At 36.2% G+C, this 25,740-nt stretch overlaps 1 protein-coding gene across 1 annotated transcript in view; it reads right to left on the bottom strand.

Annotated features, from left to right (window-relative positions):
• Window positions 1-25,740, bottom strand: part of CNBD1 (cyclic nucleotide binding domain containing 1) — a 517,073-nt gene that overhangs the window by 459,796 nt on the left and 31,537 nt on the right. The window contains exon 3 of the mRNA XM_011998293.1: window positions 20,229-20,342. Coding sequence (XP_011853683.1) covers window positions 20,229-20,342 — 114 coding nt within the window. The remainder of the gene's footprint in view (window positions 1-20,228; window positions 20,343-25,740) is intronic.

Below are 25,740 nucleotides of genomic sequence, written 5' to 3'. Positions count from 1 at the left end.
TAAGACAGAAATGGAACATGGGAGGGGACAATAAGGGACTAAAAGCTGGCCACCCCAGCCAGCAGTGGCAACCCACTCGGGTTCCCTTCCACCCTGTGGAAGCTTTGTCCTTTCACTCTTCACAATAAACCTTACTACCATGCCATCTTTAAGAGCTGTAACACTCACTGTGAAGGTCTGCAGCTCCATTCTTGAAGTCAGCGAGACTACAAACCTACCAGCAGGAACCAACTCCAGACACAGGATTATAGGCACCCTCTACCACACCTGGCTTTTTTTTTTTTTTTTTTTTTTTTTTATTTTCAGTAGAGATGGTGTTTCCCCATGTTAGCAAGGCTGGTCACAAACTCATGACCTCAAGTGATCCACCCACCTTGGCCTCCCAAAGTGCATATATTCTTGTATTATAGCTTTTACAAACTTTTTTCCTTTATCAGTTCCCAAAATCTTTCTTTACTGCCTTTACCCTCAGTCCCATCATCACACACAGACAGACAGACACACACACACACACACACACATACACACACTTTTTGGTGAGCCCATATATATTTTACTAGGTAGTAATTAGAGCCAGAGTAATATACAGACTCTTTCTTAAGATGTTTGCTATAAGATTCTTCCATCATTTTTTAAAATAAAAGCTGAAGTCAGCCTCACTCATAAAAATACTAATTAAATTCAGTACACTAAGTATACTAAGTTAACTCCATCTGTTAAGCTTAGCTTAATTATCACTAGTACCAAACGAGGGAAGTAACTATGGGTAAATTCTCACTCCAGGATAGAAGTTGGCAAATTCCAGGCTTTGTCTTGTGCTAACCAAGATTGCTGACTTTGTTCCACACATTGCCAAACATATCCAAAGTTAAAATTGAGGAGCCCAAGGCAAGTTCCATCATAAACTCTTGACAGTCAATATTGGAATCCTGTCATCTCTTATAATATAAGAAAGAATATTTTAAGTTTAGAGAGAGGTAAGCAATATTTCCCTGGTTTCTACTAAAGTAATGTCTGTGCCAAACTCAAGGTCTTCTCTTTCCATTTCTAAAAATGCAATAGAAAACTACGCAGCTAAAAATCAACAGTTGGATTTACATGTATTCTTTAGGCTAAAGTAGCAATACATTTTCCAGAATATATAGAAGCTATAGAAACATGCAAGAAAGTCAATTTGTTCAGAGATTATTATTATACAGATTTACTTCCTAAGTACAAATTCAAATTAAAGAAGCAAATTAAAAAGTTGGGATACCTTAAGACAAGCTTTAATATATAGCAATATATTAATATGCATTTATAAAATAATCATCAAATATCATGTTCCATCTTCACTCATAGCCTAAATTCCTTCTATTTATAATTCAAGAAACATTTGTTGAACTCCTGTCAGGCAAAAACAATATTGTCTTCACTGTCTCAGCTCCCAGGTATGAATCATTTCCATTTTCCGCTTTAACCATTCTACTTTTTCCACCCACAGAACATTGCTGAATTAGTCACACACCTGGATAATTACAAATCTACATTATCTAATTTTAACGGATCTTTGATTTTGTTTAGCATTCCTAAATTAGCTGTTTGTGGAGTTCCTACACCCTCATCTCGATGACTCTCATCTAACTCCTTTTCCAACCCCATTTTCACATTCTGTAGACAATTTGTCTTGGTTCAAATGCTCTCTACCTACAATTATTACTAATTGTTGAGAAATAATGAGAAAATATCGTTCTAGCCATTCAGGTATATGGTCACTCAAGCAAGCCTTACAGAAAATGTGGCCTGTGAATTTTCAGAATTTATTTTTCCTTTCATTGTAACCTTCTCAAGCAGATTTTAGTCCCATAGTGCTAAGTAATGAATGGGGCATCTAATTGGTAAAATAGAAACTCCAATTTAAGGACATAGAGAGGTACATTTCCTGCTACCAATAGTAACACAACCTGAAAAATGCCCCAAACTTTCAACTGTATCCTTTTGAATTGAATGGAATGGAACATACCCCTTTTAAATCAAAGTTGGGCTTTTCTCCCTATGTTGCATATGGTCATGCCAGCTGGGACCCATTGGTCCCTTAGGGTCTTCATACAGTCCCATGAAAATCCATGAAAGTGTAAAGCTCTCCCTAAGATTTCAGCAGTTCCCCAGAAGATTCTGTTCAGATGTCACCTCTCCTTCTATGATTCTTCTTTAAATGCTCTCTTTATTCTATGGCTTGTTTACCCAGAAATGAATCCAATTTTTCCTAATATTTTCTCAACAAAACTGAACTAAATGAAAGCAGCCATGCAGAGCACTTGAAATTAGAACTTACCAAATACTAAGGATATCCTAAAGAGATGTTGCATTGAGGCAGGAGAATAGGGTCTGGAGGCAGGGAATCTACGGCCTATTTGTGCTGACTTCTTAAAAGAGAAAACACCAGAGGCTGGGGGTAGGGAATCTGAATCCAATTTGTGCTGATCTCCCAAAGCTGGGTCAAAAGGAAAACACCTGGGTCTAGGGGCAGGGGCCCTAAGACCAATTAACACCAACTTCCAAAAGCTAAACCAAAGGGAAAAACCGTATCTCCCCGAGTAGTAAGGATCAAAGGCTACTCTCCCTACAACCCTCCCTTCCACCACATCTCAGATAGAAAGGGAAGGTGCCCTGGAATGGCTGTGGGCCAAGCGGGGACCATCCCTTCATCTGCATAGGACTCCAATTCACCTCAGCCTTTAATTAGCCACAGACCAAGACCTTCATTGAGACAAGGTTAACTGATAGGGACTTCAAAAGGAGTACTTAAAACTTGGAAAACTTTGTAACTGGGCCTTTAAGCCGCTTGCTTGGGCCCACTCCCATCCTGTGGAGTGTTTTCTCTGTTTAATTAAATCCCTGCTTCGTTCCTGTGTTTTGTTCCTTTGTTACCTTATTTGTGTGTTTTGTCCAGCAATTCTTTGTTAAAAACGCCAAGGACCTGGACAACCCACTCTCAAGGCCCTCCTTCCAGTAACAGTATCACATATGACAATCTACTTGAAACACATTAATAGTTATTTCTTTTCTTAAATGTCCTCACCCCTATCCCCAGCATTGTAGTTTCTCCTTATTTAGTGCATACCTTCCTTCAATCATTTCCTGGCTCCTCTTGCTTCTTTCCTGTCCCCTTTGTCTCTGAATTTCTTCACTCCTGGTTGCTCCATGATTCTAAATTAGAACATTTCTACCAGGCAGAGCAATTCACCCCTTCTCAGCACCTATACCCAGATGCTTCAAACCAAAGCAATCAGGAAGGAAGCATAAAACAAAAGGACCTTCCTTTTAGCATAATCTGCCATTACTCAGTGGCAGTTATCATCATAAATGGATTTTTTTTTTAACTCAGACTTGAAACTTTCTTGTAACTTTCTACTTTACTGCAAGCAAATCTTATGCATGTAGCCAATTTGTACAAATTGTCATCACTTGGCCACAATAATTCCCCAAGCCATCCAGGCTTTCCTTTTATGTCATGGTAGAGGGGTTGATTTGGGGTACAAAGGACAAGACCAAAGCATGGCAGAGACAATGTTAGATTTCTATTAATATAAACTTTCTTCTTCCTTCCTTCATTAAACTTCCAAAAGTTCCAACTATTGCTCCTATGGCCTGGCATGTCCACTTCTCCCTTGCCTTGCCTTTTTTATTTCTCTTTCTTCTCTTTCTCTTCCTTTCTTCCTTTTTGTCTCCTCTCCCACTTCAAGCCATCACTCCCATCTTGACACCCATGGGGGAGATCATTTAAGGTTTTGAAAAAAATTTTCTCAACAAGTTTCTGGTGACAACTAGCAACTCGGGCAATTAGAGTATCAGCTAAGACGGCTTCGACAGCATTTACATAATCAATAATGTGAAGAATTATCAGATGTGGTTCTCTTTGCCTCAGATAATCTTTCTCTTCTTCTGGACAACTTATCCTTCAACTTAAACATTTCTTCCTCAAGAAAGCCTCCTCTACTTCTCTGATCTTCCAGTACACCATCTGTCCTCAATGTAAGCACTCTCAATGCAACTGCCCCTGCCCTGAAGTCTTCCTCTGACACCCCCTGCACTGCACTTACCACCTCTTACTCAGACCCTGTCAGCACCACGAAGCTCTGAGCACAGAGGTCCTCTCTGACTTGCACTTAGCACACAGTTGGTGCTCAGTATATATTGTCTAACTGAATAAACAAATGACAAGTTATTAGACATAGTTTGGCTGAATCCTCACCCAAATCTCATCTTGAATTGTAGCTCCCATAATGCCCACGTGTTGTAGGAGAGACCTGGTGGGAGATAATTGAATCACGGGGGTAGTTTCCCCCATACTGTTCTTGTGATAGTGAATAAGTGTCAGGAGATCTGATGGTTTTATAAGGCATTTCCCCTTTTACTTTGCTCTCATTCTCTCTTGCCTCCTGCCATGTAAGACATCCCTTGATCTGCCATGATCATGAGGCCTCCTCAGCTATGTGGAACTGTGAGTCAATGGAAACTCTTTGCTTTAAAAGTTACCTAGTCTCAGTTGTGTCTTTATTAGCAATGTGAGAACAGACTAATACAGTATTACTGTGAGGTTTATTTTCAGATAGTATAAGTTTTATTTTTATTTTTATAATAAATTGGTACAACAGAATAACTATAGGACTGACTTTAAAAAAAAAAAGAGTACCTCATTCAACAGATTTTGGAATTCAGAGAAAATATGGGTTTTATAGTCGTAACAAGAATAATTTCATTTATTCTAATGTTAAATACATATTTTCAAATAGCCTATGGTTCAAACATTTATTATTTAACCTGAGGCCAGATCCACACTAGCATGAAATTAGTACACTTAGACGTAGCTGTATCATATGGGTAATTTCAGCTATGCTAGAGAAAGAAATTAAGTCCAAAATCTCAAAAACTCAAAAGGAACTCACAAGTTCAAAATGCAATTTTGCAGAGACCTTTTTTTTAAGTCTATCAGAATCCATTTGCTCTAGGTTTTCAGTTGCTTCATCTCCAAATATTCATCTTTACTTTTGAACATTTTCTGCTCTCACACATTTAGAGAGAATTTATAATCCATCTAGACTATGCATACACTATACCAATGATTGTCTTAAAATGTGTTTGGGAAAAAAAAATGAATATTACAGAGAAGCTCTTCATCATTTTAACCCAGATTAAAGCTACATGTTTACTGCTTTTAGATTTAGAAGTAAAATTCTCAGTAAAATTCTTTAATTCAAGCAGCTGGGATATCGTAGCCTCTTTAGAATCTAAAATTCAAACTTACGTATCAATTCTTTGCATAAAACGTACTTTGACAGCTTTTGGTGTGACTGGCAATTTGGCTGACTGAGCATACCGACTATGAGAAACATTCTGAGTCCATGAGAAACATTCCCAACAGACCTCCTTGGGCCAGGCTGCCTTTGGCACATTAGAGAGTATCCAGTGGAGTCCTGGGGCAAGTGCCAACGAAAATTATTTTGCTCTCCCCTGTTCAAATTATTAAGTTGTATGTTGGTGGTATAGTGGTGGCCATAGCTGCCTTCTAAATTACTGTAAGTTACATAACACAAACTAAGAGAAAATGATTTTACAAAATACTACCATTACCTGGATAAGTTATAAGTCTGGCAACTCCTAAACTTAGCAAGCTACCTCTTCCTCTCTTTTTCTTATCTGATTTAGTACCTAATTAAAATGGAACTTTTTAAGATAATAGATACTGGTTGAACTTCATTAAAAGATCCTAAATTAAAATACACCAAAAAAATTCCAAACAGGCATGTTGTGCACATTAAGTGCAACATGCGGTTGGTTGCTAAATTTAATAAATCAAGTATATTATGACCAAAGACCATACACAGCTTTGTAGTTTATCTAATTGAAATAAGCCCCTAGATGAATGAATTCATGTTTTAAAATGTGGGCTAAATTCTCCCAGTAGAAACTTTTCCCAATAGAAAAGTTACAGTTTAGGGATTTTTTTTTTCACTTTCTCAAAGAAGAAGAAACACATGAAAATAGTAAGCTTGCTGTTCAAATTGTGGTCCATGAACTAGCAGCATTAGCATCAACTGGCAGCTTGTTAGAAACACAGAATCTCAGGCCACACTCAAGACCCTCCGAATTGGAATCTGCATTTTAATAACCTCCCCAAGAGATCTGTGCACATATTAAAGTTTGAAAAACACTAATCTGAAGTTTATTGAAAGTCACTTTGACAGCAAAGTCAGCTTTCTGTCATTCACTGCCTAGTAATTCTACCTCTGTAAATAGTTCATAATTACCTTTTAATAATAAATTCCCATTGTTAAATTAAACAAGCAGGAGGCCACTAGCCTGAGGCTGTCTCAGTACTTTGAGTTCCTAATCAACAAAGCACAATTTAACTTAGTATGTAAACAAACAGAAACCCAACTCAGGAGTATATGTTTTGTAACAAATAGCCGGATTTTAGCCAATCACAAACAGCTAAGCTTCAGCCAATCACAGGTAGTCAACTGATTGAATCCTGCTCAAATAAGGCAGATGTTTTATCACACCATTTGCAAATAAGGCAGATACCTTACTGGTCAGTCACATAATTTCTATACTTTGCTCCCTTGTTTGGCCTATAAGAACTCACTGCTCACATGGCTGGTTGGAGTTCTCCAAACCTCTTCTAGTTTTGAGTACTGCCTGATTCATGAATCATTCTTTGCTCAGATAAACTGTTACATATTTAATTTGTCTAAAGATTTCCTTTTAACACCATAAGGAGTGTGTATGCCACTATCATCCACAATATATATTTCTGGATCCCAATGTGAATGAATCCTATGTGGATTTCTTTGTTTACATTGTTTTGTCTTCTACAGTTAGGGTTAACTGCTGAGGGCCTGAGAGGATTGTTTATTTTTCAGTCTTGTTGATTCATGACATTTCATTTTATAGGGGCATAATTAAAGTTCCAATTGCCTTTCTCTTTTTTTAAAAAAAAAAAAAACATGATATTTTCAGAAACAGAAAATCACATACCACATTTCCTGCAAGTGGAAGCTAAATAATGTCTTCGCATGAACATAGAGTGAAATAATAGTCACTGGAGACTCAGAACGTTGGGGCTAGGAAAAAGAAACTACTTAATAGGTACAATGTACACTAATTGGGTTATGACTACACAAAATTGCACTTTTACTCCCTAAATCTTTTTTTTTTTTAAAGAAAGAAAACATGTCTAATAGTTCGTTTTCACACTGCTGATAAAGATATACCCAAGACTGGGTAATTTATAAATAAGAAGAGATTTGGTGGACTCACAGTTCCATGTGCCTGGGGAGGCCTCACAATCATGGCAGAAGGCAAAAGTCTTGTCTTATGTGGCAGCACACAAGAGAGAATTAGAGCCAAGCAAAAGGGGAAACCCCTTATAAAACCATCAGATCTCATGAGACTTATTCATTACCATGAGAACAGTATGGGGGAAATGGCTCCCATGATTCAATAATCTCCCACCAGGTCCTCCCCACAACACATGGGAATTGTGGGAGCTACAATTCAAGATGAGATTTGGGTGGGGACAGAACCAAATCATATCAGCACGCTTATACTTACCTTTTGTAGCAGCATATGTAAACCTGTGTAATATGAACCAGTGAGGAAAGAAACATGTTCTAATAACATATTCTAAAGGTTTACTTACACAGGTGTTTTTCTGTCAGACACTTCCATTCACTAAAAGAAGAGTGTATGATGCCTCTTTAAGAAAGCATGTTTACAAATAATTTTTTTTTAAGTCATGACAGAGTCCATGCTGAATATGCTACAACCATCATATATCCTGAGAGGTGAGTAATTAGGATTGCATGTTTTAAAGAGACAGGATCCTCTGCAACTTCTCATATTTAAAAGGCATTTTATTCTGATTCCCCTTTATATGGATATAGTTTAAATAAGTATTTTAATAGCTAAATAGATTAGTGGTATTGAAAATTTACTTAAATGCTAAGATGTACAAAGAAAATTTATTTTCTATAAAGAATCTAAACCTTTCTCATGAGCTGACAAACCCTCTTCCTCCAATACCATTTTATGGTATCTCAGTCTCATTAATTTGAAGAAGTATAATTAGAAGAACTTTGTTTCTGTCAGGTAAATAAGGCTGTTTTAACAATTTTCTGTCAATTTCATATTTTTTTCTGGACTTGATTTGGGTGTGTGTTGGGGGTGGGTTGGATTGCTTACACGATTCTGGTTGGGGAGAGGAAGCTATCAGCTGATCATCATCATGTTCCTGTTGCAGAGTGGCCGGCAGGTTGGCTCTGGATTGGTATCCACTTAGGAATGACTGGCTGTTTCTGCTTCTGCATCCACTCTTAACTATCTTCCCTTCGTGTCATCAGATTCCTGACTCAGCAGCTTGGTTTTCCCCTTCCCAGAGTCCTACCACCCATCAGTCCTACTGGCAAGTCATTCTACTCTTACCAGTGTTCATGGGAAATTCTGGACCCCCTCTCTGCATGCTAGACACAGACCAAGGGGATCTAATGGCACTAACTTGAGGTAGATCACAAGACATCTGTCTCCACCAGTTCTGTACTATTCTCTCTTCCTGTTGAATGTTCTGTTTAGCCCAATTTAGGTCTTCCTGTACAGCAGTAATTTTCAAGAATCAACTACAAGTTATTTTTTAATTACTAAGGTCCTAGGGACTCCAATTTACATAATGTCAGTGGACATATCTGGCATTAGTATTTTTCAAAACTCTTAAGGTGATATTAATGTGTAGTTCAAGTTGATTATCATTGTCCTAGAAGATACAGCTTCCTCAATAACTATCTAGATAGTCTTTCTTGTTTTCTTTTCTTTTTTGAAACAGAGTCTCGCTCTGTCACCAGGTTGAAGTACGGTGGCACGATCTTGGCTCACTGCAACCTCCACCTCCCAGGTTCAAGAGATCCTCCTGCATCAACTTCCTGAGTAGCTGGGACTACAGGTGCGTGCCACCACGCCCAGCTAATTTTTATATTTTTTTAATAGAGACGGGGTTTCACCATGTTGGCCAGGCTGGTCTTGGTCTCTTGACCTCGTGATCTGCCTGCCTCGGCCTCCCAAAGTGCTGGGATTACAGGCATGAGCCACCACCTCTGGCCCAACTATCTAGATATTCTACACTCCTGACTGTGAGATTCATACCAAGGACGGGAGTGGATAAAGATAAGCAGTTGTTTAGTTTATCTCACTTTATCTCTATAGCTCTCCTCTTTCTCATATGCCTCTGTTGCAGTAGGTAGCTAGTAAGGCATGAACAGGGCAGGAGACTCTCCCCAACCCAAGAATGTCAGATAACCATGAGGTGATAGGCAGTTGTTAACTATCTCTCTAAAATTGTAATTGGGGCTGGGCATGGTGGCTCACACCTGTAATCCCAGCACTTTGGGAGGCCGAGACAGGTGGACCACTTAAGGTCAGGAGTTCAAGACCAGTCTTGCCAACATGGTGAAACCCTGTCTCTACTAAAAATACAAAAACAATCATCTGGGCATGGTGGTGCATGCCTGTAGTCCCAGCTACTTGAGAGGCTGGGGCATGAGACTCGCTAGAACCCAGGAGGTGGAGGGTGCAGTGAGCCAAGATCGTGCCACTGCACTCCAGCCTGGGTGACAGAGTGAGACCTTGTCTCTAAATAAATAAATAAATAAAGTTAGCTGGGCACGGTGGTGGGTGCCTGTAATCCCAGCTATTCAGGAGGATGAAGCAGGAGAATGGCTTGAACCCAGGAGGCAGAGGTTGCAGTGAGCCAAGTTTGTACCACTGCACTCCAGCTTGGGTGACAGAGTGAGAATCCATTTAAAAATAAAATAAAATAATAATGGTCGCAGCCAGCACCAGAAAAAGGCAGGCTCCCAAAAGACAGAAAACACCTGAAACTAGTAATCAGCAGTTTTCTAATAAGATTCCAGTAATTGAGTGAAGTGGACTTACACGTACACATTATGAGGTAAAATGGCAGAGTTTAACAGGTATATGACTTTCTAGGGACATTCAACTGGTAAGGGAAGCCTCAAGTGAGCATGCATACAACTCTAGTAAACACACTGTGCATGCTCACCTCCCAAGTGTCAGCAGGCCACTGTGGATGCAGACAGCCCACCCCAAGGGAAGAACCAGGGGAGAAGGAATGCAAGACCCCAGAAGTATGCCAGCGTATAAAACTCCAAGTCAAAGGTCAAACAGCACACTTGATCTCTCCTGTTGCCCACTTGGCCCTCTTCTAGGTGTACTTTATGTCTTTTCATTCCTGCTCTGAAACTTTTTAATAAACTTTCACTCCCACTCTAAAACTTGCCTCAGTTTCTCCTTCTGCCTTATGCCCCTTAGTTAAATTCTCTTTCCTGAGGAGACAAGCATTGAGGTTGCTGCAGACCCAGACAGATTTGCCACCAGTAACACCTCCATTTTATATCTTCCTCTTACTTAAAGTAATATTTTTCCTGCTCTATTCTCTATGGCACATGGGATACAAGGAAGGAAACAGTCATAAGGGAATATATATCAAAAGTTAATACAAAAATATTATCTTCATTACATATATTTATCTCCCTACAGTATCTGTAACATCAACTAGAAAATGGAACCTTAGATTAATAGAGCTAAAAGGAGAACTGATTGTCATCTACCTGAGCATTTTATTTTAGATATAAGGTAACTAATGTCCAGATAGACTGACTTCTCCAAAGTCATATAGTTACTGAGTGGCAAAATAGACACTATATGTCAAGGCAATGCACATTCACTCCAATGCACTCTTAATTATTAGCTGGATTCTACTCATCTGAATTTCCAAAGAGTTCTTATACATCTTCTCTGGAAAGTTAATTGTATATGAATATATCATTATGAAACCACCATTGCAAAAATTATAACAGTGAGAAATTTATGGCAATGAAGGAGGTTTGATCTGGCCAACCCTCATCTTGCCTTTGGCCTTCAAGTTGCCCTTAATTGTCCCTGGGCATGGGACAAGCTACCTTTGGGAGATATTTAGCTTATAGTTTAAATGATAATAGCCCTCCCCCAAAACTCAACTGCATTTGTAAAGCTAATGGAAGACCACAAGCCTAGGAGGATAGAGGAGCCTGAATTCAGCTAAGGTGTAGACATAAACAATTGCCAGCCATTATGCTGGAGGTCACAAGACATGCAACTTCTCCAATTATACCTGAAGGTTAACATCACTATTGTAGAATCTCAAATTGGCTTTTTGATATGTCTTTTCAGGTTTTTTGTATGTCTAATGACACTATGGCTCTACCAGGACCCACCAACTGCTCCTATGGCCCCACCCAGAAGCCATTCAGCATGCAGGAGGACCATTTCCCACATTCCTATGGTTGCATCCACAATTAATAAGTAGCAAGCACTCATTTCCTAACTACCCATAACCCTTCCCCCAAACTACCTTTGAGAAACCCTAGCCCCCAAATTCTCTGAGAAACTGATTTGAGTAATAATAAAATTCTGGTTCCCTGTTCAGGTGGCTCTGCATGAATTAAACTCTCTACTGCAATTTCCCTGCCTTGATAAATCAGCTCTATCTGGGCAACAGGCAAGAAGAACCCATTGGATGGCTATAATTATAATCTTTTTTCTATACTAGACATGTGCCATTTTGAGTTAAGCATCTTTCTTCTTTACTATTCCATTTGATACATTTGCTCAAGCATTCAATTCATATGAATCAACTATTCTGCTCCTTTTTCTGAGAGTGCACTTTAGATAAAATAATATTGATTTTGTGAAGTATATAGTTTAAGGAAAGTGTAGATTAGGTAGATACCACCCAAGTTTTTTTTTTCATTTTTATTCATTTGAACTCTTTACAAGAAGAAACTTCTTCACTTAATATTATATATCTGACTTTTAGTTTAACATTTTCTTCAAAATTAACCAACTTTCATTTTGATTAACTGAGTAATCTGAATACAGTCATATGTTGATTAATGATAGAGATACTTTCTGAGAAATGCATCATTTGGAAATTCTGTCATTGGGTAAACACCATAGAGTATGCTTAACGAAACATAAATGGTATATCCTGCTACACACCAAAGCTAATATGGTATAGCCTATGACTTCTAGGCTACAAACCTGTACAGCATGTTACTGTACCAAATATTATAAGCAATTGTAATACAATGGTAAGTATTTATGTATCTAAGCATATCTAAACACAAAAAAGGTAGAGTTAAATTAAAATACAGGATTAAAGATGTAAAATGGTATACCTGTAGAGGGCACTTCCCTTGAATGGAGCCTGCAGGACTGGAAGTTGCTTTGGGTGAGTCAGTGAGTGAGTAGGACATTATTGTACATACATATAGACTTTATACACACTGTATACTTAGGCTACACTAGATTTACTTGTAAAATATTTTTCTTTCTTCAATATTAAATTACCCTTTGATTATGGTAACATTTTGATTTTATAAGATTCTTCATTGTTTTTAATGTCTTTACTCTTGCAATAACACTAAGCTTAAAACACAAACACATTGTACAGCTATACAAAAATACGCTCTTTGTTTCTATCTTTATCCTATAGCCTTTTTCTATTTTTACAATTTTTTATTTTTATTTTTACTTTTTAAACTTTTTTTTTTGTTACAAATATACAATTACAAACATTAGCCTAGGCCTATATAGGGTCAGGATCATCGATATCACTGTCTTCCACACCCATGTCTTGTCCCCCTGGAAGGTCTTCAGGGACAATAACACACACGGAGCTGTCATTTCCTATGATAAAAATGCCTTCTTCTGGAATCCCTCCTGAAGGGACTGCCTGAGGTTGTTTTACAATTAACCTTTTTTTATATATAAATAGAATAAATACACTCTAAAATCACAATAAAAGTTATAGTAAATACATAATCAATAACATAGTCATTTATCATCATTATCAAGTATTATGTACTATACATAATTGTATGTGCTATGTTTTTATATAACTGGCAGCACAATAGATATGTTTACATCAACATCATCATAAAAACATAAGTAATATGTTAAAGTATGACATTACAGGCAGCTATGAAGTCCCTGAGTGATAGGTAATTTTTCAGTCCCATTTTAATTTTATGGGACCACCATGGTATATGTGATCCATTGTTGACTGAAATGCATGCAGTGCATGACTGCATATTGGAAAAAGTATTATAGCTAATAATTCAAATACATCATTGGTTTCCCCTTAGCTTCTGCCACACTATTTCTGGTTTACACCTTCTAGAAAAATGTACCCCTCATTGACAAACATTTTGCCTAATATCTACCAATCTAATACAAATACTATAATTGTTAATCAGAATTTTTAAAAATTGTTTTGATATTTTAGTGCTGACTAACCCCTTCTGGAACTAAAATGGTCAAAATCTGGTAACATTTTTATAAAAGTCAAACAAAATTATAACAAGCAAGCAGCCTTCTTTGTAAATACTTCAATTTCCACCCCCGTAAAAATGTCACATTTTGTGTAATATTGACATTTTAATAATATTATTCTTCCAGTCTGGGGCATGGAATATCTTCTTACTTTTTTGTGTCCTCTTTAATTTTTTTCATCAGCATTAAAATTTATAGTTTTCCTTATAGAGACCTTTAAGTTCTTTGGTTAAATTTTTTTCCTAGGTATTTTACAATTTTTGTGTCTATTGTAAATGGGATTGCTTTCTTGATTTCTTTTTCAGATTGTTTGCTGTTGGCATATATAAATGCTACTGATTTTTATGTTGCTCTTGTATCCTGCAATTTTACTGAATTTTTTTTATCATTTCTAACAGTTTCTGGTGGAATCTTTAAGGTTTTCTAAATATAAGCTCATGTCATTTATGAACAAGGATAATGTCACTTCTTTCTTTGTGACTACAGTAAACAATAATCTATTGTATATTTCAAAATAGCTAGTAGAGAATAATTCAAACGTTCCCAGCATAGATCAATGTTTAAGATAATAAATATTTCAACTATCATGATTTGATTATTATATATAATATAAATTTATCAAAATATCACATGTCCAAAAATGCATACATCTATTATGTATTAATAAAAAGTCACATTTTGAATAAATATATTTTTAACAAAGGTTTCCATAATGCTTTGGATGCTTATTATTTGTTTACTCAATTACAAACGTTTCCTTAAACTTTTGATATAGGAGCTGAAAATAAATTATTTAGGCAGATAGTGAGGGTGAAGGAGTCCTCGGCAAGGCTTCCTTTTAACAAAAAGCGGCCCCCAAATAATTTCTTTTCTAACAAAGAGCAGCCTGAAAAATCCAGCTGCAAACATAGATAAGCAAGCTAAAAGCTTGCAAGGTGAATGCCAACAGCTGTGCCAATAGAAAAGGGCTACCTGGAAACCAGGTATGTTCAACATGGAGGCTCCATCTTCCCTTTTCTTTGTCACCACATGTACAGTAGAAAAGCAGGCAACATGGTGAGGTAGAGAACCCTTCTGCATAATAAAAGATTAGGGTGAGGTAGCCAGATTCGTCGCGGGCTATGCAAACAACACACCTAATCCTAACCAGTTCTTTACGCTATGCAAATGGCATACCTGGTCTGACCAATTTTTTGTGGCCTATGTATATCAAACACCACCTCCTCAAGCTCATCTATAAAACCCCCTGCACATTACTGGGGACCAGAAGACCCACTTGAGACCCCTTCTCTCTGCAGGAGAGAACTTTTCCCTTTCTTTTGTCTGTTAAACCTCTGCTCTTAATCTCACTCTCTTGTGTCCACGTCCTAGTTTTCCGTGGCCGTGGAACAACAAACCTTGGGTATTACCCCAGACAATGAGACCACTTCATTTCTTTTTCACTCCTGACATAAACTGACCTAAACACACATTGATTAAAAATCTATGTCTTTTCTTATTGCTTAAAGGGTAGATATTAAATTTATTGAAGTAAACAATGTAGCAATTTTTTAAATCACTGTGACTTTATGTATTAATGTATCTTACACCTAGGAAAGCATTCATTGTTTACAGTGGCTATCTTCTTTGTGCAGGATGCTCCCCCTCCCCCATTTCTTTTGCTAACAGGTTCTATGCCACTGGGCAGCCAATCTCAATCCTTTTTCAGGATTATTCTGGCTGAAAAAAATTCCTTTTTCTCTCCAGTGTTAGAGGTGTTACAAGTTCAAAGCTCCTGGTAACGATGTTCCCCGCCACACGGAGAAAGGTCACAATCACCAAGAGAGAATTGGGATAATCTACAAATATGAGCAGGGATGAGAAGTAGAGGTTTGACAAGTACTCCAGATCTTGTAACCCTTTTCTCTAAGGCTGGCTTTTCCCATCCTCCAGTAGGTTAGGTGAATCAATAGGCAACTTTTTAAAATGTTCCTTTGAGTCCAATTTCTATTACAATTAAAAGGCTGGACTAATTCATGATCTAATCTAAAAACTGAAAGATGAATTCATGAAGATAAATTGTGCTTAAATAATTATTAGCAGGATTATTGCTTAAGGCTATCTCCCTTGAGAAGATCTGACTCATAAACTCTAGAGGAGCAAGGACCATATTCATCTTACTCTACACTAGCACAGTGCCTGCTATATAATAGCTACTTGGTAAATAATTGGATTAATTAATAAAAGAAAGAGTTGAATGTCAATATAGAAAAGGGTGGTTATACTGTCCAATTTAACACAAAATCAGAAGATTTCTTGATGCCAGAATGTTTCTCTTCTATGTATTTAAATCACAAACATCATGACTTTCTATCTTAAGCCAGGGTTCTCAGATTTTAAAAATATTTCTCATCATAGTACTGAGAATAAAGTTTGGAGAGTATAAATTTGAGTAAATGTTCAAAGGCAAACAGATTGAGCTGTAGTTTACATATTCTGGGTAAAAATCACTGCAATATTTATTTAGGAATTTTTCAAGTGTAGAAAGTTACAATTACATTTAAAAAATGTAAACTATTTACCAAATTCACTTTAACGGCACTGTTCTCAGGAAACCATCTAGCTTTACAATACTTCCAAGACTGTCATTAAAAAGTAAATGAAAATATCAAAACAGTAAAGTTATAATTTTTGTGAAAAAGAAAGTTCTAAAATAAGCATAGAATAGGTTGAAAGCAAAAGGACTCCCTAGCATTTTTTTTAAATTAGTACATTTATAATTATGTATTCTAAATATAAGATATAGATGTAAATCTGAGATTATGCTCCATCTTTCTGTAATGAGTAAAGATGGCTCAAAATGGCAATCACATTTTGTTGTTGTTATTGTTTAAAAAAGATGACCATTATATTTATTGGGAACAGGTAAGTCAATTATTGTACAGTATCATCAAAAAGAATTATTGGCCCTGTGCGGTGGCTCATGCCTGTAATCCCAGCACTTTGAGAGGCCAAGGTGGGCGGATCACAAGGTCAAGGAGATCCAGATGGTCCTGGCCAGCATGGTGAAATCTCGTCTCATACTAAAAATACAAATTAGCTGGGCATGGTGGTGGGAGCTGGTGGTGGGAGCCTGTAGTCCTGGGAGGCTGAGGCTGGAGAATTACTTGAACCTAGGAGGCAGAGGTTGCAGTGAGCCGAGATCCGGCCACTGCACTCCTGCCTGGGCAACAGCGCAAGACTCCCTCTCAAAAAAAAAAAAAAAATAGAATTCTTAGGATGATAATCACAACATTGTTCATTTCATCTAGCCATTGGAATTTGGAAATCATTTCATTTCACAGCCCCCTTTAAACATACTGGTACTTTATATAAGGTGAAGTTTCCATCTTTTTGTTGCTGTTGTTTAATCTATTTGAAAAATGGTCGATTTCTTGACAGATGGTATAATGTACATAAAACATCACTGCCATCAATAGTGCATGATAATAATGAAAACGAGTACAATTTAAAAGTGTTTTCAATGCATAACTCTGAAGTAGGGGATCAATATTGTCTGTCCTCCTTTTCTGAGTGAAAACTGAGTGTGAGTTAACAGACTTCTTTCTTAAAAGTCATGTTTCTGCTATTGAGCGAAACAAACACACAAAACCAAGTCTTTTGGGTCAAAACTGAGTGTTCTTTTTAAAACAACACAGCTTCCTCTCTATTTGATTTCCTACATATGTGAATATGCCAAAAATTTACCTTCTTATCAATCCATGAATAAAATAGCAGTACTTCCTCTTCTTATCCTATTCTTCAAGTTTTGTTCAAATAGAATTGTTTCTCAATGTCTCAGCCAGGTCTTCTGCTTATTTTCATTTGTGTGCCTTGCTCCATACGGACTTAACGTTTCTATGTAGCATTTCTCCTAATCTCCTTGAAGACAGCTATCTTCCTTCAATATTTACTAAATGACCTGGCATCACCAGCTACCCACAGCCAGGCAGGTACCTTATTTGCTATTGTAGCTATCACATAATATTTGTGTTAAATGAATTATAGTGTTAAATATGACAATGATAATAGGTAAATATTGTTGATGAATAATTGTAATAGTGTAAATGTTAACAGTGTAGGTATTTAGTGTCTGCTAACTTGCAAGTTTCCTCATCAGTTTTACTCCTTTAAAAGATTCTTGGATTTACCTAAGCTCAGTTTCCATCATCAGGGTATCTATAGATATATCACATTGAATGAGGGACCCATGTATACTAAGCTAAGAAGAAAATTCACAATTTTCTTAATATATTTTAGGAGATTCTATTTAATTCAATTTAAGTTGTGGTTTTGTTTCATTTTGTTTTGTTTTTTGGGGTTTTTTGTTTGTTTTTTTAATAGAGTCATGCTCTGTCTCCAGGCTGGAGTGCGGTGGTACGATCTTGGCTCACTGCAACCTCCTCCTCCCAGGTTCAAGCGATTCCCCTGCTTCAGCCTCCCAAGTAACTGGGATTACAGGTATGCACCACTATGCCTGGCTAATTTTTTGTATTTTAGTAGAGGCAGGGTTTGACCATGTTGGCCAGGATGGTCTCGAACTCCCAACCTCAGGTGATCTGCCTGCCTTGGCCTACCAAAGTGCTGGGATTACAAGTGTGAGCCACCATGCCCAGCCCCTAATTTTCTTCTGAGCCTCCACTTTCTCTCTTCTAATCTTATCCCATGTGCTTCATATAGTGTCAACAATATTCCCCACTCTTCAGGTGGACATGCAATTCAAGATTGGCAAATTCAGCACAGTGACAATCCAGGGATATGATATAATTTAATTAGAGGTTTCAATGAATCTCCTGCTGGGCCTGTTTCAGAACACCTCTGTTCTCACCTGAATAATAAAATAAATCAATGTGATCTTCCCAGACCTATTACATGATATGTGAAGATGAAACCAACCCAGCAAAGAGGAGGCAGAGATACAGAGAAAACTGAGTCCCAATGTCATCATTTAATGGTGAAGTTAGCTCTACAGCAAAACATTTCTAAAGCGTGATTCTTAAAATTCCCCTTGATTCTTAAGCTAATTTTATTGGCTTTTCAGACACTTAAACAAATCTTAATTAGTATACTGTATCTTCCTAGTTCTTGTGTATTTGGCAGTCCACTCTTTATTTTCACATTTAAACCACAGTTTTACTGTTAAAACACATTTGGGGTCTGTCTCTTTTCTTAAAAATATAAAGATGGTATTTCATTTCCAAGTATGTTGACAGCCACTGGGTGCCTCCCTATAGTCCTCTCAAAGTTTAATGTTTTAACTAAAGAAGCAGACCACTGCTGGTAGATTAATGAATAAATATGGGGGCAAGATGAACATATCAGCTATCTATAAAGGCTCTTGGTCCCTTATTCTATAGACAGAGCTACATTTACAGGTCTCTTTCTAATCAACAAGATTAGAATAGAAATTGAGTATACTTGGAATCAAAAAGTACAAAATATTTTTATTAGATATTTCTAGAGTGATGTTAATTTGATAAATCACAGTATAAGCATTGTATGATCATTCCAGGAAGCCTTACTATCTAGGGATGTAGTTTGATCTACATGACAGATACAGTGTTGGAAAAAGTTATATTTGAATTTCTGTTTTTATAAGATTTTATTAATTTAACAGAATTGTTCTTGAAAAGGCAGAGCAACTCCATCTCCCAGAGATTTTTCCCAGTCAACTAATATGATATGTTTCACATAATACTGCCCTACGGCTATAAAGAAAAGAAAGGTATGGGATAATGAAATAGATCTATGTCTCTCATGCTGATATCTTCCAACCCCTGGAAACATATTTGTTACAATAATTTTGTTTGAATTTTTACATTTGTATTGTTGATATAAATAAATGAAAACATATTCTTGATCAACTCCCTTACACAGCCAGTAAGCAGTTTGCCCATGGGGCAACACACATCTACTACTCACAATTATGGGTCAGTCCCTCTGTTAAATATCAGAAATAAAAATACTGACTAGTAAACACACAAGCAAAATACAGTCTTACAGATATGGCAATACAAGTTATTAGGGAGTACGGCAGTGGGGTAGCCAAGGATGTGAAGAGGTCAACTCTACTTGAATAGTATGGGGTAGGAGGTTTCCATATCCACTGTAAGATACTTAAGGAACAACAAAGAGAAGTGAGAATGCCTTTCTAGGTACTGCACTGATATAAGAACCTTACAGTTCCACTGGTCCCAGGGACAATTTGAGAGGAGCTGCATCACAATGTGATCTGGAAATCCATCTTCATCCTTTACTGAGAGGACAGTTACACCTTCTGCAACACCCTTAAGTAATCTCATTCTTTGACTTTAAAAATACATAAAGCACATCTCAATACAGGTCCACCTAGAAGCAGGAGCCAAGTAAAAAAGGCTTCACAAATGCCTTTTAGTGCCCCACGAGTTTGTCATTTATACCTTGATACACGACACACCTCCAAATATCCTCCACCCACAAACACTCTAATCCTTTCCATTGGGAAGTTTCTCATGAAACTTTGTAGAATATTTTAATCCCTTTCATAAAAACTGCTATTCATTAGTAAAAGGTAACAATTCTTTGACAAAAAGTTTAAATAAATATGATCCTTAGCAGTGAACACATATTTTTGCTGAACAAAAACTGAGTTTACCCTTACAAACTAATTTCTGTTTCCTTGGCTGCTCCCTAGTGTAGAGGGCTGGAAACTGGTCAAATATTTTCAGTATTGAGTTCCACTTATGTGAGCACAAGCACACTCATACACACTCATCAACCTTGCTTTCAAAAGAAGGTATCATTACCTTTGTTCCTTCTGTTTGAAAAGTTTAGGAAGTCTGGTTTTTCGGTGCAGGAATACTTTAGGATATTGCTTCATAAATGTATTGTGAGGTGATAAGGTATTGCTTATACTCCGGCTTAAAAAGAAGACAGAAATTAAATTGTAAGTGTCATAGGATAACAGCTTCCAAGAGAAAGATTTTTAACTCAATATATACGTATCAATTCTATACTGAATATTTAGTCTAAGAAGTAACTAACAAAAATATAAAATATCAATATTTTGTGCTTTAAAAATATCCAAATCTCAGTGAGAAACATTTTAAGAAATACAAAATGTATGATAATATATGATAATATCAATGTCACAAATTTAATTTTTGAAGTTGTCTTTTTAAAACTCATATTTCTATAATTGATTAAAGTTTTATATAATGTACTACAGAATTAAAATCCCCCTAAAATTATTTAAAATAGTTTACATCTACATTACGAGAGAGAATATTTATCTGAATCTTTGCCATCTTGTATTAAAATCTCATGCAGTATTTTTTAGGTCTAAAGTAAAGATGTGTTACAACAAAAGATCAGCATTTTCCAAATTCAGATCACTGAAATTACCTAAGATGCTTTTTGTAAGTAAAAATTTCTGATCCATTTATTGATAATCATAAACTCCAACAGTAGAGCCCTGGGTGGGTTTCTCTTTTTTAAATATATTCCTCAGGATGACTCTCATATGCAGCTACAGCTTGATCTATGGCAAATAGCAAAAATGCCAATAAGCAAGATCCAGAGAATAGCAAATTGTCATTAAATGTTAGGTAATGATATTTGTTTCTGGAAAATCCACCACATTCAATTTTACATTGACAACACCATGAAAAGTTTGTCAATTTTTTAAAAAATGCTAAACATTCATCTTGAGGGCTTATTTCAATAAGTATAAAAAATTATCGTACTTCAAATTTAACACTGACAAACATCTTAGCCAATAGTTGCCACATGACAATGAACACAAAAATCCTCAAGAGAAGGCTTTTTTAAAAAGTCTTTTTCATTTTTATTGTAAATAATAACAACACATTCTAAAATATTTATAACAGCTTTTTCTTCTCTTGGATAATGTTCCTAAAACACCATATTGATGCTTTACACAAGACAAATTCTACATATTTAAAAATCTTATTTAATGTAACTTAATTGATTCAAATAACACAATATGATGTGATTTTCTATATTAGGCATTTTTATTCATTTTCTCACAGTGTAGAGATACATTCACCAAGCATCAAATCTTTTTAAAATCTGACCACTGATTTATTGGAGGCTTCCCAGAAAAAAAATTTTTTTTGTTTGGAACTCACATTCTACAACCATGTATTTCACACATCTACCTGTTTTTCACTGGATACTTGTTATATTTGAATCATTGTACTAAGATCTTTTATATTGTTTTGTATTATTGCACATTTATATAACCTGACAATATGTTTTATTTGAGTTACTTTATTGACCCTTCTGCGCAAAAAGAAACTGCAACTTTAATAGTTTGCCTAATTCATATAACTAAGAAGTGGAGGATACAGGGTACAAATGAAAACTAAACTGACTCCAAAACCCATTATTTTAACTGCTGGGATATTCTACCCCTCAATTAATAAAACATATTAGTTCTTGCTATGTGCCAGGCACTCTTCTAAGTAATGTATATGTATCTCATTTGACTGTATTAACTAGATACTCCTATCCATTTTGTTCCCGAAAAGATGCTGAGGTTCAAAGAGTACAAAAGTGTAGACATATGCAGCCTATACTACAAAACTTGGAATCCTATTCCAATCTGTGATATGGTTAGATCATCTTTGGAGTGGCTAAAAAATTTATTCCCAAATACTAAGACTTTTACCCAAGTCATTTTGTATGTGTATAACCTTAGTTATACTTACATACTTTATGTATATAACCTTAGTTAGCTGCCTCCTTCACCTAATTCTTGAGAATTTCCAAGATGTGGTTGGTAATGTACATGGATTCAGTGTCTAGGATCTGGGTCTCCAAAAGCAGTATGTCCAAAAAGTGAAATACGTGGAAGGTTGAAATGGAAGAGTCAAATGCTAGAGCTGGAGATGACATGATTTTCAGATTGAGCCGCTAAATGACCTGTAATGCTATAATGTATATTCTATGTTCCAAAAATGTAATGTAGAACATATTCCTACTTCTGAATCTCTTGTTGAAACAACAATATATGTCTGTGTGTTCAGCAGAAAAGTATTATTGTCTAAAACCATGTGAAATCTGTAAATAAATGTATCTAAATATGGAATATAGAAGTAGTTGAGGGGAAACATAAAATAATTAGCATGCCAGAGACAAAGAAATGTTTAGAATTATGGTAGAGTTGGAGAGTAGATCATGGACCTAAATGCCTATCTGACCCTTCAATTCTGTCCTGAAGATGTTTTTCGTGATTTACCAGGCTATGAGTAAATACCACCCATGGACAAAGAAGTTGCCACTTCACTGAAGCTTACCTGCAATGAACTCATCTGTAAGAAAATAACTCCAACTTCTTCAAGCAGATGAAAGGGAAATACATTCAAAATATATAGGTTTACACAGCAGAACTCTAGAGCACTCTCAGGATTCTCTATATACAGGGATTACAAAATTAAATGCTTATCGTATCCAAGCAAGTATCATAAAGTGGGAACTGTGGTAAGCTGAAAAGACCATGTCCACATGGAGGGACCTGTGACCTTGCCCTTAAGACCATTTTTATCATGTATTAATAGAAGTTCAATGTGTTCAGATCCTGTAGTTTTCTACAGAAGTCAGAAATCTGTACTCTCATGTAAAAATGTCTTATTTTTAAATGTTAATAACTGCTATGGATTGTATGGTTCCCCCCTCCCAAAAAGGCATATGTTAAAGCTCTAACACCCAGTGTGACTATATTTGAAGATAAATGCAGTCTCCCTAACTACAAGGGAGGTTGGTAAATGTAGTCTAGCCCTGTGCCCAAAAAGAAGATAAAGTTTGAAGGAGCATACAGAAGCCTTTAAAGTAGATATAAAATCACTGACTGTATTAGATTTGGATGTATTATTATTTAGAAATGTGTTTGTCATTTTACAGATAAGGAAATGATGCATGTAAAGTTTAAATTACCTGCCTATGCTTATATAAAGTAGCAAAATAAGTGAACACATTCCAATCGTCTTGCTCTAAGATTAAGGGTCTTCCATTTCTCATCATAGGCACAATCTAGTAGAGAAGGAAGGAAGGAACACGTCATACTGTCAGGGAATACTACCGAGGGCTTTAAGTGATCACCCTTCCCCTGTTCTAGGCTAATCTACTTGGTGTTCTCATGGCTGAGTTCTACCCAGTGGAATATAAAAGAGAAGGCAGAAGGATGCGCCAAAAAAGATTCTTCCACAGAAGATTCTCAAGGTCCTTTTCCCTTCCAGCTTGATGCAGAGGAACAAGGTGGCCTTGGAAGCCACACAATAAGACTGAAGAGCAAATGTTTGGTAGAGGCCTGAGTTGCTAAACTAAAAGAACAAACTGTCAATGAAAAGCACCCCTTTATAGCATTATGTGGGAAAGAAATAAAATTATATTGTGTAAAGCTACTAGATTTAGTGTTTATCTATAGCAGCCAGAAATACCCTAATGCAATATTTCTTCTGCATCTCATTCAGTTTTGCTCACATGTCTGAAAACACAATAAGCTTTTAATAAGATGCTTATTGATTAATTGTATTTATGTGTTTGCCCTAAGGCAATTCACATTTTTCATTTTAAGTTAACTAAGGCAAGTCTTAAAAGTTGAATATATTGAATCACTTATAGATTGTTTCCTCTTGAATTTGTCTTACAAATATCATAGCACCTACACACGTATTTGATGAAAATTAAAAGAAATATAAGTGATATCCTGATAAAAGAGGCAGGTACATTTGATAAGAATTAAGCTGATTCTATATTTTATATATAATATGTATATTGCATATATAAACACATTTTTATAATGCATGCCATTCTTTTATTACAATATGAGTTGAAAAATAAATATTCTTTATAAATGTCAGTGTATTTAACATTAGGCCACTACAAAGTTTCACACTGTTCAGTGTCTTCTGTTCTTATTTAAAATTTTTTTGGAAATGTGAGTTTCTAGCCTTATTCATGGACAAAGCTCATTAGCCAATGACTTTATGCCTTCAAAATTATATTTTTTCAAAGAAGTTCCACCTGCTATTGCAATTAAACATTAACATTAATCTCAAACTTTTCATTTTCATAAAGTACTGAAGGAAAATTTAAAGATCTGTTTGACAAAATTAACTGCAAGATTGAATGTAAACCTCTTAGAGAGATATTGATCAGTCATAAAAATTTACTTCCCCTGAAATAACTAACTAAAGTTCTCCCTATTTTGAGAATCAATATATGATTTGCACATAAACCTGAAGTCCTGTAACCTTATATGAAGTATTTAAACCTTTCATTTATTTTTTTATCTTTAGAAAGGGACTTCCTATCTTTAGGATTGTTATAGTAGCTAGAAATAATAAAAGTAAAACTTCAGACCCAGTGTTTATAGAATATTAGGCATGTAAAAATGTTAACTGTTAATGTAAATCCAGGTACAGAACATACAGCATTTAGGTATCAGACAGTTTTTAAATTTTTATTAAAATCACAGGGCTAGAAGCCTCACTTTTAATGGAAAAAAAGGACAAGAATGTGAGTCACCATCAAATCTTCCTGTAGCAGTACATATAAATGCAGTGCCTGTCATGTTAAACGCTATTAAGACTAGAAAAATCTAGTTATGAGAAAGATTTGTTAAAAAGTACCTAGACACAGACTCAGGAAAAACGTTGATCATTAGAACAGAACTATTAAAAAGGAAATATCTGGCACTCATATACTGGTAGGGTAGAACCTATCTTATACCTTAGAAGAACACACCTTCTAACACACCTTAGAACATACCTTATATGCACACATGCCAAAATGCAAAAAAAGAAAAAAAATCTTCAAGCTTTTTGCAGCATGGCAGTCTTGATTCTCTAAAGAGCTCTGTTGTTGCACATATCCTGCATAACAAATTTCTGGTGCATTGCTGGTCTTATGAAAGGTGACCTAGGTCTCCAAGGCCCACCACATTGCAAGAAAAGAAGGGGGAAAGTGAGTGGATACTTGAGATGTGAGCAATGGGCAGAGAGGAGGGGTACGGTGTTCTAAAGGCAGTCATTGATACGAAGGAGCATGGGTGGGAGGAATTGAGCCATGACCGAGGAACAAGGAGGGGAGCCCAGCCATCTTTGTGGAAGGACTCTTGAAGGAGAATGGAGTAGCTTAGCTTGATGGTGCACACTGAGTCTAGGAAGAGATAGACATAAATTTTCTGTTGAAGAATTTTTCATAATTTAGGCCACATGTTACTACTACATGCTAATAAGCAAATCTTTCACAGAAAGATCACCTGGAAAAATAAGCTGCCATAAGTGCAAGCCA

The sequence above is a fragment of the Mandrillus leucophaeus genome, unplaced genomic scaffold (genome assembly GCF_000951045.1).
Source record: "Mandrillus leucophaeus isolate KB7577 unplaced genomic scaffold, Mleu.le_1.0 Scaffold1155, whole genome shotgun sequence".
Classification (NCBI taxonomy): Eukaryota; Metazoa; Chordata; class Mammalia; order Primates; family Cercopithecidae; genus Mandrillus; species Mandrillus leucophaeus.
This window is presented reverse-complemented; position numbering and strand designations above follow the sequence as displayed.